Source organism: Rousettus aegyptiacus, unplaced genomic scaffold (assembly GCF_014176215.1).
Source record: "Rousettus aegyptiacus isolate mRouAeg1 unplaced genomic scaffold, mRouAeg1.p scaffold_m13_p_4, whole genome shotgun sequence".
Lineage (NCBI taxonomy): Eukaryota > Metazoa > Chordata > Mammalia > Chiroptera > Pteropodidae > Rousettus > Rousettus aegyptiacus.
In genome coordinates, this window is record NW_023416307.1 from 61,561,643 (window position 1) to 61,579,860 (window position 18,218).

Here is an 18,218-nt window from a genome sequence, read left to right on the forward strand (position 1 = left end):
TTTTTTAACTTGAAAAACGCCAAAAAAAGTTAAATGATTCAGTTAGGTTTTGTTCACCTCTCTTATTTTATGCGGTTTTATCCCTCTTATAATGAAAAACATGATTGCAACAGTATTAAGCATTATTCAAATATAAATTATTTGGAAGTTCTCCATCTCTTTCTACCTGTACACTCAGCAATCATAGTGCTATGAAAGGGAGTGGGAACAGCCAGAGCTGAAATGAGATGAGTAATAATGGCTTCAGTCAGTGTTTCCCACATGGAAAACCCTTCTGATAATCCGTCAACTCCCCATATCCAGTTCCTCAGGTCCCAGTGGCTTCTCAGACTCTGACCCCCAGTTTAAATCACATTGCTTCCGTTATATGAATAATGAGCAATTTATGCTCACTTGCTCAACTTCCCTTTCTCAGCCTCAGCCATAATGACTAGGAGAAGCTTCTCGTGAGAATAAAACTGACCCTCTAGTGCATTCTGTTCTGGGTTGGAGGTCAATGTTGAAAGATTCCAAAACTCTTCTGCTTTTTTTTTTTGTTTTTTTTCCTCCCACTCTTCTTAGGAATGAATGGTCAGCAAGACTGTTTTAAGACTAACACACATATTTACCACTGTCATGAGATGCCTCCTATTTTTGAAACACATATCCCTGCATCAAGAAGGAGCAACTTTAAGCTGGATCTTGCATGGATTTTCTTGCGCCACACGGAAAGAAGTTCGGACCTTGCAACCATCCTTTTAAAATATACATAGTTTTTTTTGCATTTTTTTAAATTTAAAATATCTATTACTTTACATATCTGAAACAGCTTTTAAAAAATCTTAGAATAAGTTTTAGTTTCAGAGAACTTATGCCACCCTGATAGTTTGCCTATTGCTCTTAGAGCAAAATGGTTTGATTCACTTTACAAAAAATAAAATGTTATTAAAATGCGTTTTAACTGTTGCTCTTAACCCCAGTATTGATTTTTGTTATTCTTTGTACTCCCTCTATCTTGAAAGTGCTCAGTGCATTGAAATCATAAAGAATGGAAACTCATTTATACTGAACCGTAGAACTCAGACCTAAATGAAACTTCTAGTGTCCATTTTGTTCACCATTCTATCTACAAAAAGGAGCACAATGCCCGGCATATGATTTTTAAAAATAGTTTTAACAGTTAAGAATTATTGTGTCTTTTCTGTATGCTAGATATGCAGCAAATGCTATACAGTTACAAATTTATGTAAATTCACGACAGTCGTATAAGGTAGGTACCGTTATTCCCAATTGACAGATGAGTAAACTGACAGAGTGAGTGTTTTTGCTGAAAATCTTACACCTACTAAGAGGCAGAACCTGTGATCAGCTATTATACCATATATACCTCTAGTATACAAAATAAGTATCTGAAGAATTAATAAAAATTTAAACATATGTCTTCAGAATTACGTTTCCACCATGTGTCAGGAAATCTGAATGTTAACCAAAACTTTGCTCATGCTACAACTGGCGGTAGGTAGATTTTCAGAAGCCAAGTGTAGGGACTCCATCCATGAAATGTCCTTGTGAAGAAGACAATTTCGTTTGTGCCTATTAAGAAAGTCAAATCAAACTATTCTCTCCAAATCTAACCTGATAATTATATGGCAGCTCTTTTAGTGTTTGAGGGATCCTTTTAATGAGTACCCCTCCTCTCCTGAATTCTGAACCAACTGAAAATTAAGACAAAGGATTAAGACAACTGGAGAGTAAAGCATGCATACACCCACTCAATTACACACACATACACACACACCTTTCTTAGTGGCTGGGCTGATGTAGAGAATGCGGTTGCCTTCTGACTCCCAGAATTGGACAGATCGATCACCGTAGGCACTTATCACTAAGCTAACTATTTAGCTGAGAACAACAGAAAATATAAGATTTCTAAGAGCAATTTCATTACCAATAAAAATCAGGAAGAAGGAGCTGGACAAAGAATGTCCAGATACTGCTTCCAAATTCATCAATGTAATCAGCCGCTCCCTCTGCCAGAATGAACGAGGAAGTGATACCAGGCCAGAAGTGTTAAGGCAATAGAGCATGAAGCCCTGAATATGGAATGGCACATTAGTACAGAGATGAAGTGCTCTCCACAACAGTAGCTGTTACAGAGAGCTTAGTATGCACCAGACCATCTTGAGGGCTTTTCCCTCCTAAGCTTGGGCAATTATCCCATGACCTTTAGGAGGTAAGTGCTATCATTGCCCTGTTTCACCGAGGAAGTAATGGAAATTAGGGAATTCAGCTAAATTATTCAAAGTCGCAGTTAGACGTTAGATGACACTGGGATTCAAATCGCTGAGCATGTTCAATATACTTTACAATGCTTTTTAAAAAAATATTTTATTACATTTTTTAATTTTTATATTTGTTTCGGGTATACAGTACAATGGTTAGGCATTTTTATAACTTATGAAGTATAATTTGCAATGCCTTTTCAGTTCTCTAGATTTTATTTTGGAAATTTATACCATTGGGGAAGAGAAGGATACATTCCACAAATAATTGTCAGTGTCTAACTAGTTTTGTGTTGTATAGTGTAAACATGTTTATGTGGGGAAAGAACCCTGAACAAGGCACTGAGATATGAAGTAATTCTAGCAGCATGCACATGTATTCCCACTCTCATCAGCAAGATACCAGTGCCCAGGACTCTTCCTGCATCTGAAAGAATGTAATGTATAGACTTTGGCCTGAGGAGGGCGTTTAGAGTTTATGTCCATTTGACTCTTGAGAGGAAACCCACCTACTTGCTCACAAAGCCCAGAAAATAATTCATTTTTAAAGTTTTTAGATAAAAGACTTTCCTTAGTTCTTTGACCCTTAGAATGTTTTTTTGTTTGTTTGTTTTTGTTTTGTTTTTTTTTTTTTTAGATTTAGCTTTTAAGTTTTACAGCGTTTAAACCTAGCTTTTATTCTTTTTTCTCCAGGTATTTAATCTTCTATATCCTATGTTAGTCTTACTAAGGATAAACAGAAAATTTTTCCAATGAAAGAATATTCTTTTCAAGGGTAATTCATGTCCCAAACAGTGTCAGGAGGTACTGGACTGTCTACCTGCTGGTTACATCTGGATAAGCCCTCTCAGTGAGCTGAACAAATTCCCATTTTGTTTCCGAACAGTCCTCTTACTGTTTAAAATAACCCTCTAAGTTATTATTGCTTCTGACAAGTCGGCGGAGCTATATGCTAACATCCCTCCACCAGGAAATAAAATCCCAATCTCAAAGCTCACATAGAAAGGTTTCGAAACTCTGTTGCTACCTTCTCTTTAAAGAAACCAACCAAACAACAACAGCAACAAACCTCCTTAATGAGGAATATCAGTAATTAATCATCATAGTTTTCAAACACATGGCTCTCTGATATTAGCCAAAAATTCTAATCAGCTCATACTCTGCATCACAAAGTAAATAGCCAAAAATTATATACTCAAAAAGACCTTTCAACATTATCTACCATGTATGTGGTCTTCACCATCTCTACAAGATTTTTTGGAGGAAAGAACAGGGAAGTCTTAGCAAAGCTATTAGACTCCTGACTCGACAAGAACTCTTACATAAACCAGTTCTTTTCCTATTATAAAATGTTCCAAATTTTACTTAGCTTACACATAAATAGATTTACCAGCTCTCTTCGCTAATCACAACGGTCTAAAAAGGAGTAGGCTAGCCCTAGATTTATGCTATCTAGTTTTTTGAGAGTGAAAGTGCTCAAAGAATCACTTAAACAAAAGGCCTCTAACTGCCTTGGCCACTGATGCCACCTGGGAGTTTGAAAGTTAGGCAAGAACGAGGAGGTCATAACACACTCCAAACATGTAAATGTGTTTCAGTACTTCCAGTCACACTGAAGTGTTATAGATCAGAGTTCAAAATCAAGCTTATCTTTCCACAAGTACTCATGAAATAGGACAGTAAATAGATAAGGTCCATGCTCTGTTTGAACTTATATCTTAGCTCTCTTGCTTGCTAATTGAGGTGTCCTTGAGCAAGTCACTTGACTTCTATGAGCCCAAGTGTCCTCATGTATAAAATAGAGGAAATAATATTTATTTCAAAGAATTCTTACATGGGCAAATGAGAAACGGTATCTAAAGCATTTAACACCTTGCATGGATTACAGAAAGCTCTCAATAAATGGTTATTCTGATTGTATTGTCCTATAATCTTGGAGATACAGCAAAACGGTCTTTTCATTGGTCATTTATTCACTGCAGTAATACCAAAGAATAGAAAAGTAAATTTGGGGTAAAAGAGGTCAAATATGTGGTGACATTAAAGAAATTTTTTAAAAAAAGTAAATTTAAAGATTCCATCTCAAATATCCCCTGATTTCACCATAATCTGCTTGCAAACATCCAGGCTTTTATTTCTAATTTAATTCATATAGTTTCGCCTAAGTATTAGGCACTGGGGTATAAACACTGAGGAGGATAAAGAGAGAAAATATGATACAAAGATTTATTTTTTTGGCTTCTTTGTGTGTAGGTATATATTGTTGTATTTCACTTATGGAGTGGAGGTAGATTATTTAGTTCAGAGTTAATTTCACAGCAATAAAAGTACATATTATAAATGTCCTACTTTTTCCTGCTACCGTATACAATCATAAGAAATTTCCATGATCTGTAATTCCATAGCTCAACTTCACCATCTAGTGGCCTGAGTAAAACTGAACCTTGAAAGTTAGGAAGCAATCCCAGGCTTTCCTTAAATTACGATGGCAGATTGATTTTCAAATCTCACTCCCATGGCTTGACTCTCTAGACTCAAAAAAGCCTTTGCTCAACATTGGAATGAATTAAGCCACCCAGAGGGCAAGAGTCTGGGACATTTGCTCAAAATTCCCCACCTAGTGTCTGAATATCTTAATTCACACTGGTGAGGTTTCAGTAATAGTCCTACTTAATGGCTGAGCTCTCTTGTCCATTTTATCTTTACTCCACAATGCTGAGAAACTCTGGTTCCCTGATGCTGACCTTTAGGTAGTGTGAAAGATATAGAGGCCACTGAGGAAATCCCCTACAGAGACAGACTCAAGTTTAGAGAGCAGATATGGGAGCAAGGGTGATGTGTAATGGGTCTGGTGTGGTACAACTAGTACTCCAGTTTCTTTAACTGTTACTTCTAAGTTCCCTCCTCATGCTGCTCCTGAATGTTGTGGGTATGACCTCTATATTACTCCATGACAAGCAATAAAGTATTTTGTACTTTGTTCTATTTCATTCCATGAGAACAGGCCTGTATCTGCTTTGCTCAGCCCTAAACCCACAATGCTCAGTATATAGTAGATGCTTGACATAGAGTTGTTAAAGAAATGAAGGAACAAATGCGTTACTAAACTACAACCAACCATCAAATATAAGGATAATGTAAAATATCCATGATTCCTGTCCCAAATTCACTTTTTTAACTTCTTTTGAGTTATAATTTACATATAATAAAATGCATCCTTTTTGGTATACAGCTCTGTGAATTATGAAAAAAGCATAGAGTCATATAGCCACTACCACAAGATACAGAATACACAACAAAAAATTTCTCTTCCTGCCCTTCGAAGATCAACTCCTTCCCCTACCCCTTCTCCTGGCCACCGCTGATGTTTTCTATCCTTTCAGTTTATTCTTTGTCCCAAATGTCACAAAAGGTAGACTTTAAGTCTGGCTTCATTCACTTAGCATTACACCTTTGAGATTCCTCCATGTTGTTGCATACATCGTAGTTCATTCCTTTTTATTACTGGAAGGTATTCCACTGTACAGATGCAATGCAGTTTGTTTAGCCATTTGTTGCTTCAAGATCATTTGGATTATTTCCAAGGCTTTTTGGGTTTTTCTGTTTTGTTTTATCGTTTGGCAATTCAAGTAAAGCAGCTTTTAACATGTGCATGCAGATTCTTAGAGGGCTTAGTTTTTTATTTCACTTGGGTAAACATCTAGGAGTGGAATTGCTAGGTTGTATAGCAAGGCTATGTGTAACTTTATAAGAAACTGCCATATCGTTTTTCAAAGATGCTGAACCATTTTACATTCTCGTCAGCAATGCATGAGGATTCCAGGTGCTCTGTATCCCTTGTCAACACTTGATATTATCTGTTTTTGTTTTTTTGTTTTTTCAATGTTAGCCATTCTAATAGGTGTGCAAAAGTATTGCGCTATGGTTTTAACTTACATTTCCTGATGACTATAATGTTGAGCATCTTTCCATGTATTTATTTGCCATCTATATAATTTCTTTGGTAAAATGTATATTCAAATGTTTTGCCCATTTTGTTCTTGGGTGTCTGTTTTCTTCTGAGTTTTGATATTTCTTTATATATTTCGAAAAGAAGTCATTTTTTTATCAGATATATGTTTTGCTAATATTTTCTACTTGTCTGTGGCTTGACTTTTAATTTGTTTTAAACTTCTCTTGTTTTAACACCAAGTTTCCTGCTCTGACTTTTCAAAGAATACAGAGTGGTTTAACAAATATAGGTATCTGAAGGGGAAAATCTCCATGACTTGCTTGTAAATGCAGAGGGGTTTTCCTCGGAGACTCAAAGTTCTCGTTGACCAACGATTTCTGGTTAAGGCCAATACCCTGGTTCTTTCAAGCTCTGACATTTCAGGAAGTTGCACATGTATGTACCTCTGACTGTCTTCCCCCTAGCTCCTCCTCCCCTCTAGAAAGATTCTCTTCTCCTTTCAGATATCTACACTGGTGTCTAGAGCAACATACCCCCAACTCTAAGTCAGGAGCTGCCCTGTCAGAGCACAAGGCAGGCTGAGGGGAAGGCACGGAGAGGACTGACAGGATGGCGAACTCTCTGCTGAGGGAAAATAGGTGAGTCTAGACTCTCTAAGATAGACCAGAGGAGATGGGTTAGGGCAATGTAGCAGGAAAGAGAAAAAGAGGTCTGCTCTTGGGGGTGGGGGTGGGAGAAGGAAACGGTAAGGAATTGAAAAGAATGACATTGCCTACTTTGTGCCAGCCACTAGGTGTAACTCCTTATAGGTTTCGGCCTTCTCCTGAGAATCACAGTGAGCAACTGGTGGAGAACAGCTAAAAAGGGACAGACTTAATCAAAGGATGTCTATGTAACAGACCAGCACCTAAGAAATGGAACAACAAATATAAGATATTGGGTTCTTTTGGACCATCATCATTAACATCAAAGCAGCCATTATAAAAATTACAAACACTCTCTAGTGTACAAAGTGAGATGGTCCAGAGAAAATGAGTAGGGTGGGGGAAGGGGATGTTTTATAAGATTATGTTTCGTGTCCCAGGTCTCAGTTCACGATACTGGTAGCTAAGACACGGGACCCAAAATGCCACTTGCTGAAAGAAAGCTTTGCCAGCCTGTGGAATGTCTCCTGTCCCTCCCTAAGAGTGAGTGCTGTGTGAGACTTCTCCTCTCAGATCCTCAGAGTCCTTTGTCAATCTGCAACTCTAGCATTCTTCTATCAGATTGTAAATCCTTATTTTTATGTCTAGATGTGAGCTCCTCAAATGTAAAGATTGCTTACTATTCATCTTCAAATTCTTGTTTCCTGGTATTGTTTCTGGCATATAGTAGGCACTCAATAAGTGTTGGATAAGTAATCAGAAACATTAAAAAAAAAATTTTGTGAAGAAAAGTAAAACAAAATGCAGATATGATGTGACTGAAAAAGTCATGATTGCTATAGCATTTGCAATTTCATTTTTTAAACTTTGGCATGGGGTGGAGGATTATAACATTAATACATAAAAAAATTGGAAAATGCACAAAGTATAAAAAAAGGAAAAGGAACTGGTAAATCACAGTTATAACTACTGATAACATTAGATGTATTATCTTTATGTCAATGCCTATATTTTTAGCCATTTGTATTACTTCATTTAAGAATCAGTTATGTATTTAGCACATTTATGTTCTGGGTTTTGGTCTACTTTATCTTAATGATAGTAAAATTTATATGTACTTTGAAGAAATTAGCCATTTCTCATAAATATTACAAGAAGCATTTTTTCAGTCTGTGTATCGTCATCTGCTACCCATAAAAAAAACTTGTTATTATTATTATTTTATTTAAACACATTTGAATCTAGAATATTTTTTGGTTTCCACCAATTTATGTTTAAAGATGTTCCTGCATTTCAAAATATGACAAATTCATGCTGCAATTTGTTATGTTTGCATTATTTTACATTTGATCCCATACATTAAATATATGATGTCAGATATAATTTTATTCCCAAATAATCAGTTAGCCCAGCATCTTCATTTCCACGTTGATTTAAAATGTCTCCCTTAATATATTCAAGTCTTACATTTACTTCGATCTGCTTTTCAACTTTACTCCTACCACCCGATTATCATCCAATGAGTGCACCCCCACGATGTCTCTCAAGATCGAATTTGTCACAAAAGCCAGGGAAATTTCCCCTCATTGGGCAGAATGACACCTATCCTTTAATGAAGAGCTCAGAGTCTTAGAGGAAGGAATCTGCCAGAAGCAAACCAAGCCCTTCCCACTTACTGGATGGAGGTCTTCAGAGGACCTCCATCCAGTAATTTTTGGCCTCAGTTTCCTCACTGGTAAAAAATAGAATCATAGTATCTACATCATGGATTTATTTTGGTGTTAAATGTAGTATAACATGAAATGTATGTTGCATATATTTCATTGGTAGTATACCTAATAAGTATAACTAGTATAAGTAGTATATATATAGTGCATATATATATATTTATAGATATATATAAAGCATATAGTAAGTAGTAAGCATATAGTAAGTAGTGTTTGTTAGTTTCTTTTCCTTTATAGTCTCAACTTCCCACAAATGAAAGGATGGTTATATAGAAACCCAATACAAACAATAAAACAATTTATTTTCTTTATTTAATATGTCCTTTCCCTTTTATCTCATGTTCTCTGCCTTGGTGTTTTATGTGAAAGATGGCAATTTCCATGAGATAAAGTCAGTATTCTTCCCTATTCCCATGTACAATCCCTGAAACTGTATCGAGTTGATAAGCGTCTCTAAATACTGACATTCTCAGGATAATCATGAGGATTTTAGACATTTGGAAACAAATGACTTAGGATCGGTCATGTATGGCAGTTGTTCCGCAACTTGCCATTGCTATAGAGAGAATGTCAGATCAGAGATAGTGGTATATACTTTAGGAGGGTGTATTAACAGAAGTGAGAGCAACAAAAGGAAGATGAGGTGACCTGAGGTTACACACAAATAGCACAAATAGAGAAAGTAGCAAAGATTGTAAAGAGGTGGCATGCTTGGAGAGGAAATACATGGCTCATTCCTGATGTGTTGAGTTTTAGGTGGCAGCAGAACACTCAGGAGATATCCTGGAATCTGAAAAATCAAAACTTCAGACGAAGGACATCCAGGTGAGAGTAAATCCAACAGAACCTCTCCCATCCTTTGCCCATGAAGAGTGAAGTCTGTTAGGTCCTGGTCCTCACATACCCTACAACAGAGGCACTGCTTAGATATAGGAGCAGTTGTAATGATAGTAAATGAAGAGACAACACAAAAGACAAAATTATTTTGAATCTTTGGACAAGAGATGTGCCATTTTGCCAGAAGCCTAATCTAACTTCTAGTAACCAGAAACAAGACCTCTATTTCTTGTTGTCTCTTTATTTGTCTATCTCAAGTATCTTTGTACTCAAGCTTCATCCCAGCCACATCATTTTAAGCTCTAAGGTTCTATTTCTGAGGTGACCATATCCCCCATGTCATTACAATTGTTGAAATGTTTGTCAAGAGAAATACCTGTGATTACTGTGATGCTGGTAAATCAAGACTTCCTTTTCAATCTTTTCTAACCAGGCCTTTTGAATGCCAGGAATCACTAAATGTGGAAATAGTGCCCCAGAGTCCAAAAATCCCAGAAGGTGGCAAAGCCAGTTGTTCCATGCCATGTAGAGTTATCTATATTTCCCCATAGTTCCAAGAAAAGCTTTTGAAAGAATATCGACTAAAAAACAACCATTGAGTCAAAGCCTGTGTTAGGAGGTAGGGACCCAAAGATTTCTTCATGGCAGGTGCATTTCTTCATTGCAAGCTAAAGAGGAATCATCAAACATATGTTAAAGCATAACTCCAAATGATGAAACAGGCCAGAAGGGCCATGGGCATTATAACAAGGGAGAGATTGGGTAGACTGGAGAGCCAGGCAAGCTTTGTGCAAGAGATAGGAACCAGGAATTGCTGACACGTAGCCTGGTGTCATAGAGATTCATCTGGCCTCCTTCATGGAGGTTGTCTGAACCCATCCCAAATGAAAATATCCTAATTGAAAGGAAAGAATATATTGCAGAAAAGTTGAGTGAAGGAAATCGCCAATTTAAAAATCATTTTGGCCCATTTTAAACTTTATTTGACCTCTATGAAGTAAGCTGTATAAGCATTCTCACTTTATATATTAAGAATGTGGCTCAAGAAGTCCAGAGATACTGATTTAGCAACTCAAAATCAACCATCTCCTTTCATCTCACTCCCACATTTCCTCGGTGAAACTGATTTCGTAGCATTGGTATGATTCATTGGTTTCCTTCTGATGTTTCTTGAGCCACAGAAAGAAGAGGTTAAATAAATGGCTTAAACAATCCTGAATATAGCCTGAAGAGGAAGAAAACTTTAGTTATGCCTCTCAGCCCCAAAGGCTCTGATAGTACATAGACCCTAGAGGCTGTCAGAATTCTCAGCCACTCTGGCTCCCACAGCCAAGGTCACATGTTGCAGCTTCGTCTTTACTGCCCTTTCCAAGGGAACTCCCTGGGAAAGCTCACAGGGGGGACATATTTCTGGTTGTTTTTCAAATTTTTTAATGTAACGTTACTGGCACATGAGGTATTTTATAAAGGGCTTTCACATTCAATCACATAGGATTTGACTATGCCTTGTGTTCAGAAAGATGCCCAGAAAGATACTTAGACATCAGCATAGATGTCTGGCTGCAGAGAGATCCTGAACCATTTTGCCATTAAAAAAAAAAGAAAAAAAGATAAATTCTGCTTATTTAGCTATATCTTGGGCCAAAGAGGCAGATTTGATAATCTCCTGAGTCGGTAAGTGCTTGGCTAAAATGTTTATTGAAAATATATTTACTATGCTCCAGACACTGTGGCATATGTTGGTGATTAGATAAATATGGTCCCCAATCTTATGAAGCTCATGGTCTAGTATAGGAAATAAAGGGAGCAGACAGTTATAATATGATATAAATAGGAGAAATTCAGAATGCAATGGAATTCCATATAAATATCGCCAAACCCATACCTGGAAGAAATTTCTAAAATGTCCGCACACTTATGCCTCGATTTCCTGGAGATAATTCTTGTGTGTTCTTTACCACAAGAGATCAAGGAAATCGATGGAATTCAGGATTAGCAAGATTTTTTCCTTTGTAGGGAATACAGAAGAAAGTTCTTTCCCCGACTAGGAGTTGATTGTGTCCTCTTCATATTTCCAAAGCGCCAATTAATGTCTTGGGAAGATTAAGGCATTCTAGCATGATAGGTGTGTCCAAGTCACCTAGAATGAATACTCTCTTGTGGGGGCAAAAAAAAAAAAAAATTGACAGAAATGGAAAAGGGAAGAGAGTTAACCTAACAAAGCTGCAGAAACCAATCTTCTGATTTGTGTCATCCCTTGGGTATTTTAGATGGTGGGATTGCCACATCGCTGAAGGGTGTTTCTGCCTTCCATGGTAAGTGGAGCATTATTTTCAGGAGATATTTTCCTAAGTGTGGTTTCAGTGTGGTATTTACTGTAAGTTACCTGTGAACTCTTGTCACAGCGATGCCTGTCACTATCCCAGACACAATCATCTGAAAGTCATTCAGGGAAGCAGTGCTTCAAGTTTAGTGAAAAACAGCAACAATAGTTTCATAGGGTATGTGCTCCTCAAATGGGAAAGCCTCAGAAGCAAGGATGAAACTGGTTACCAATGCAGAGAAATACCCCTTAATCACACTGCAAGTCCTAGAATCTCCATGTAGAGAAGCACACATTCTTTCCCTTGCATAGAGAATTTATAACCAGGGTGATCATGTAATTCATCATCCAAACTGAGAAACCTTTGAGAATGAAAGGGATGCTAAAAATAGTTAAAGGTTACTAAGCGATTGATAATGACATTAATTTGACTGAGCAAACCAAGACATGTGTGGTCACTCTCCTTAGAGCAGATGTTCTTGACTCCTGAGATGATCACAGACATATTATACTTACATTCTGTTTTTCTGGGTGTTTATCCATACAGTGTAGTTACCTCTGTGCTCATGTGAGAGTTGTTCATATGTTTGCTTGCTTCTTTGTGTGGAATCATAGATTGGGTTTGGGGCTAGAAGTAGAAATAACCATAGCTTCTTAGTTCACATGATATAAAATAAATTAACACTTTGTCAGAAAAATATCTTCAAAAAAGTTATTTATAACATCATTGCAGTTTTCCATATGTAAATCAATTCTGTGTCAGCCTTAGAAAAGGGAGAAGAAAAGAGAAAGAGAGCGAAACACAAAGGCATTGATTTCTACTTGATCTCATCCTTCATTATTTTCCCCTTTTTTTCTATTCTCTTATTTCTTTATGCTAAAGAAGGTATTTTTTCAGATGAAAGAGTCAAAAGTAAGCTTTTATAGGGAATATAATTTCCCTTGAGAATTTCTTAATATTGAAAGAACCAATTTAATTTCCTTTTCTTTTACAGGAAAAAAATACACAATTTTAAAACCAAGCAAGATTCCCCAAAGGAAAGTGAGTTATTGCTTTTGCATGATTTTCACTTTTGATAGACTTCCATTTCCAAACTTCCCCTTCTCTGTGCTCTCAAAACTTTTTCGGCATACTTCTGTATAAAACTTACACATTTTGCTGCAATTTGTCCAATTCATGTCTCTATTTCTCCACTAGACTACTAACTCATTGAAACAGGAATTGCTTATTGATCCCTATAGCCTTCAATTAGTCCCTGAGGTCTGGAGCCTGAAGAAGTTAACTGGAAATAGTAAATGCAAAATGTGGAGGAGTGAAGCACTCATAAGGAGCCACAAGGAGGCCAACGTGAGCACAGAGAGCACAGAGGAGGGCAGGGCCCGTTGGTCAAGTTTAGGAATGGCACCTTTGTCTTGAGAACTACAGGAGGTACTGAAGGGCTTTCAACAGGGGCAGGTACAGTCACATTTGCATTAAAGACATCACCCAAGTCCCTGTTGGAAGAACAAATTGTAGTAGGGAGTGGCAAGAGCAGATGATGGACGACCATGTAAGAGGCAGATTCAACCATCTCTGTCAACAGAGCCGGCTGAAGTTAAGGAGAGAGAAGAATTCAAGAAGGAGAAGGTGATGAAGAGTATCACATATAAGAGAGAATGAGGGTGCGGGGAGGAAGTATATATAGGCCTGAGGACAGGCTACTGCATTTTTAAAGAAACCAAAGGAGTTTTGCCTTTACCTCCCTGGGTTCTAAGAGGAAAGATAATTTCATTCACTCTGAATCTTAAAAACTTACCCTGTAAGGTATGTGAATGAATAATACAGACTTCCTCCTGCCCTGGACATTTCACCCAGAGGAACTGTGGGTCCCAAGAAACCCTAATCTGCATCTGAGCAAAGCATGGTAGAAATAAGACCTCTAATGCTGAAACTTATGGACCCTTTTTTCTGTGGCAATAATCAAGGAAGTCCTAGATGGCCATGGGAATCTATGAAGATGCGAACATCTGTGGTGTCAGTACTGAGGAAATGTAAATCCATACACGATAAAGCGGCATGCATGGACACCCCGGCTCCTGTGCAGGGTGTTACCGTGAGGCTTCCATGTGAAAGCTAAGGTTTGCTTATTGGCCTGGTGTGTCTGTAAAGGAACAGCAAGTGCTTCTTTGCAGAGTGGCCAGCGCCAGTTGCTTTTAAGTTATCCAGGTTTTGGAAAACCGGCTTCCTTTCATTTGTATCTGCCTGCAGTTTCAGGAATGGGAATGTTCGGCCTAAGAGTTTCTACTTCTGCCAAGCTTTTCTTGAGCACCAGCTCCCACACCATCACCTTTGCCTTCCGTAAAAACAACAACCTTCCCCTGCATTGTGGATCTCTCTCAGGCTCTTGCCTGCCTCCTGTGCTAGCCTGCGAACCCCTTAAATACAGGGACTGTTTCTGATTCTTTGTGTCCTTGATGCCTGGTACAGAATGGGCATGCAATGAGTTTTGCGTAAGCAAAGAGCAAAGAGGAAGTGTGATTTCTTAACCAAAGATCCACCAAATGTGTCTCCTTCTACTCTGTCTCTCAGCCTGAGCACAGGTCAGAAGAGCTTGAGAAAGGTTACTCCAGCTCTTCCTTGGCTCTCTGGTTGCTTATATCTCAGCAACTCCCTCAAATCTCCCTATGATCTGAAATTCATTGAGTGTTATTTTCTTTCTCCAGATAAAGGAACATCATCTGCTACCAATCAGGTAATATGAACATCTATGAGTCTTTTTCTCAGATGAAAGTAAAAATATAGACACCCAGATATCAGGAGAAGTTGGCCTCCAAGACCCCTTCTAACCTTAATGTGAAAAAAAGACTTCAGATGCTCATGCTTCTGAGCCCAGGAACCTATGCAGGGCCTGGTGGCAGAAGGAGCAGCTACTTCTGTTGTGCAATTTATTGAAAGGAACTAATATTTAGTGAGTACTTAGTTTGCGCTAGGCAGTGTGTTGAGTGCTGAATACTCTGGGCAGTATGAGTACACCAGCTGCCTGGTCTAAGGCTTGGGGTGGGAGCAGCCATTCAGGAAAAATAGCCAAGAAGTGTAGGGTAGATGGTTTGTGGAAGACAGACTTTGCCCAGGGTCGGGTCTGTGTTGAGACTGAAGTGTAAAGAGAATGACAAGAGGCCAAGTCTTGATGGTAGCTCTCCTTTGACCAGCAGGACAATGTTGACCAGAACTCAGCAGAGGAGTTGTGCTATACCCTCATCAATCACAATATCCTCATGAGAAGGCCATCAGAGACCTCTGCCGAGGGCCATTATGAGAACGTTCCCCACCAGGCCGAGAGGCCTAGAAAGTTGTTGGAAAGAACCGAGACCGAATACTCACTTGTTCATGTGCCTTCCACTCCTAGACATCCTCCTTCCCCAGAAGATGCATATGAATTTCTCATGCCAAGGAGAAACTCCTCTCATACCTTGCAACCACCACACCTACTTATGCTCCCATCTGAGGCTCATATTTTTCATTTATAATGAAGTGGTTGGACTGATATTTATTTAACACCAACAAATAGAAGCTGGGGGATGGGAAGTTCTGGTTGAAGCAGGCATGAGGCACAAAGTCCTCCTAGCTTACTTTCCCACGATGTCATATATATACATATAGCAGCTCTTTCTACAGGGGTCTCTGGATAACATTGTCTGTAAAACAAGGACCTCTTAGATCCTACTCAGTATTTAACATCCAAAGATCAACCAACTATCCTGAGTACTACTCTTTGAGAAGGGAGTGACTGTATCTGGTTCTAAGTGGCTTTGGAAATGAGCTGCTTTACTCAGTGGCAGGAGGAGCTCCCCGGTTCTCTATAGCTGTGCACATCACAAAGGGTTCTGCTCCTCTGTCCAAGTTCTTAAAAAATGTCCACATGATTGTCCTCTAAAGTCAAAAGGAATCCTTACCCATCATATTGTACCCAAGGGGGAGTTTACTCATTCTACATGTGTTTGTGGGCCTGATGCCTCATTCGTAGACTTCCAGGTGGGTGCCAGTACATTCTTCTCACTCCGTGACTCTAAGCGATGTCCTTTGTATAATGTCTTTTGATACTTTGGTCCTGGTGACTTGGTTAGGTACATAGGTTGAATCAGTAAGTCCCAGGCCAAGATTTTACATAATTTTATGCATAGTTTTCATCTATTTTTTTTTTAACTTTGTATTTCTCCCTAGAAATCTTAATAAGAAAATCATAGCATCAGAGAATTATAGAGTAGAAAGATCACTGGAGATCCTCTAATCTCATTATCATTTTTTTTGGCTCATTAACCCAATGTAACTTTGCAAGTTATTTAGCAGAACTTTATCTGGAGCCTGATTTCTGAGCTTCCCATTCAGTGTTCTTCAAATATACTACATAGAAGAGCCTCTACTCTATGGTATATCTGTGTATTAAATAAATATGTCATGTATAAAATATGAATAAAATGTTCACATGGGAAAAATAACATACACACATCCACACACACCTTCACTAATGAGCACTTCTCCATATACTCTGATTATTTATTTTCCCTCATTTTTTCTTCAATGTTCCTAGAATTATGTCTACCCTCTAAAACAAATTATGGCTCTCAAGCCAAATCTAGCCGTCTATTTTTGTAAATAAAATGTTATTGGAATAATTTAGCCACACTCATTTTTTTATGTAATATTTGAGGATGTCACAAGAGAATTGAGGAGTTGTGGTATGACAATAGGTCATACCAAAAAAAAGGCAAAAATATTAACTTGTTGACCCTTAAAAAAAAAAAGTTTTTAGACCCCTGCTCTAAACAATTATAATCGAGATAAACTAAACAGAAATATGTTTGGATATTGACGTAACACATAAGAGCTGGTACCAATAAAATGGTGTGGAAATACAAAACCACAAATTAAATGAGTAAATGTAAGATCAATTAGCAAATTAGACTATTTCTATATTCACACCTGTGCTCTTAACTTTCTGTTTTATTTAACCCCTGGTTATTGTCCTAATTTTAGGGATGTTAAAATAGTAAAAGATTTGTTGAGACAAGTAGTAGATGTGTTGTGTTTAATTACTGCTTTGTTCCCTAAATTAGCCCAAATTAAATAACCTTATTACTTAAAATGTTCTAGTGCCCAAGGAGAATAAATCCAGTGGCTCGTGGTGGATTGTCAACACAGGTTTGCTGAGATTTCAGCCAGTTGATGGTCTTCAGCTAAAGAGCTAATTATATTTAGCATCTCATTCTCTGCAAATTTCCTATTTTTAGCAGAATTCTTTCACATGCAACCCTAACTTTGACTCTTGGCCAGGATCCACTCAAGTTCAAAAGGAGGCTTGGGTAGTAGCAGGGAATATTGTGTGAGTATAACATGGCTTAGAAGAAAGAGTATGGACACTAGAGTTAGATAATCAGTGATTCAAATCCTGGTTCTATCTCTTCCTCTTTCTGTGACCTTGAACGTGTAACTTGGAGCTTCAGCTTTTTCACTCATAAACAGTAGAATTACATCTAATGTACATAAATCATCACAGACCTTAAATAAATGGTATTAAATAGCAAAGGGAAACAAAATACTTTAAACATAACAGAGAAAACCATGCGCTGATATACCTGGTGATCCAGGTCACCCAGCAATCTTTCAGTAAAGCAGAAACATGAAATTGCAGGCTTTTATGTTGGAATTTTTCATTTGGACATGGAACCATTGTGGAAGCTGATTGATTCAAATATTCTTAGTTCAACATGGTAAGTTATATTTGAGTCTTATTCTACAAAAGCATTACCTTTCCCAAATAGTGAATGTGTTTTATCAGGAAGAAAATTGTTCTTACAATGAAATTTAAAGGGATTATGAAAGAGAACTATTTTCGAACAAGAAAGCCCATGAGGAGTGCTTTGAAATACCTATAGTGTCTCTCTCTCTCTCTCTCTCTCTCTCTCTCTCTCTATATATATATATATATATATATATAATCTTTTTCATAAATTTTGGGATTTCTGATAAAAGCTGTTCACCCTTTTCACAGAAAATGCCTACACACAATATTATATATGATTTCAAGGAGTTGGGGATGTAACCCCTTCGTTAAAGAATTCCTGTTCTTCACAAAGAAACTGAGGTTTAGGATTTAAATTGTACTCCCAAGTCACAAATATATCAGAAAACTCCTCTGTCTCATGCTGGTCTTAAAACTGTACACAGGCAAAGTTCACAGAGGCTCATTTTATGCAGCAATTGTTGGACTCTGTGGTTTCCGTTTTATGTTCATACTCGCACCTATAAACAGTCCCTTGGTCTGTGAATACCTTCTTATTTAGAACAGAAGAGAGACATAAGAAAAGGACAAAGGTGAAGAAAATCTACTGTTGACAACAAATAAATTTAAATGCTGACCTTTTTAGAACACCCGAGGGTGACAGGCACTGCAACTGTTCTCAGGAACAGAAAGGCATAGGCAGAACAGAAACAAT

At 37.8% G+C, this 18,218-nt stretch overlaps 2 protein-coding genes across 4 annotated transcripts in view; both read left to right on the plus strand.

Moving 5' to 3' along the window:
- Positions 1-962, plus strand: part of SLC9C1 (solute carrier family 9 member C1) — a 90,483-nt gene extending 89,521 nt beyond the window's left edge. The window contains exon 30 of the mRNA XM_036219503.1: positions 562-962. The gene's annotated coding sequence lies outside the window, so the exon portion shown is untranslated. The remainder of the gene's footprint in view (positions 1-561) is intronic.
- A 5,762-nt stretch (positions 963-6,724) lies between these two features.
- On the plus strand, positions 6,725-17,214 carry GCSAM (germinal center associated signaling and motility). Of its 3 annotated transcripts, none has more exons than XM_016150715.2 (6): positions 6,725-6,851; positions 9,341-9,409; positions 11,692-11,736; positions 12,740-12,786; positions 14,448-14,476; positions 14,934-17,214. In XM_016150715.2, the coding sequence occupies exons 1-6, from the start codon at positions 6,823-6,825 to the stop codon at positions 15,249-15,251; spliced, it is 537 nt and encodes a 178-aa protein (XP_016006201.1). In that variant the 5' UTR covers positions 6,725-6,822; the 3' UTR covers positions 15,252-17,214. The 3 variants fall into 3 exon arrangements, with proteins under 3 accessions (XP_016006201.1, XP_016006202.1, XP_016006203.1); XM_016150716.2 differs by having other exon boundaries at positions 14,937-17,214; XM_016150717.2 differs by lacking the exon at positions 9,341-9,409.
- The last annotated feature ends 1,004 nt before the right edge of the window (positions 17,215-18,218 follow it).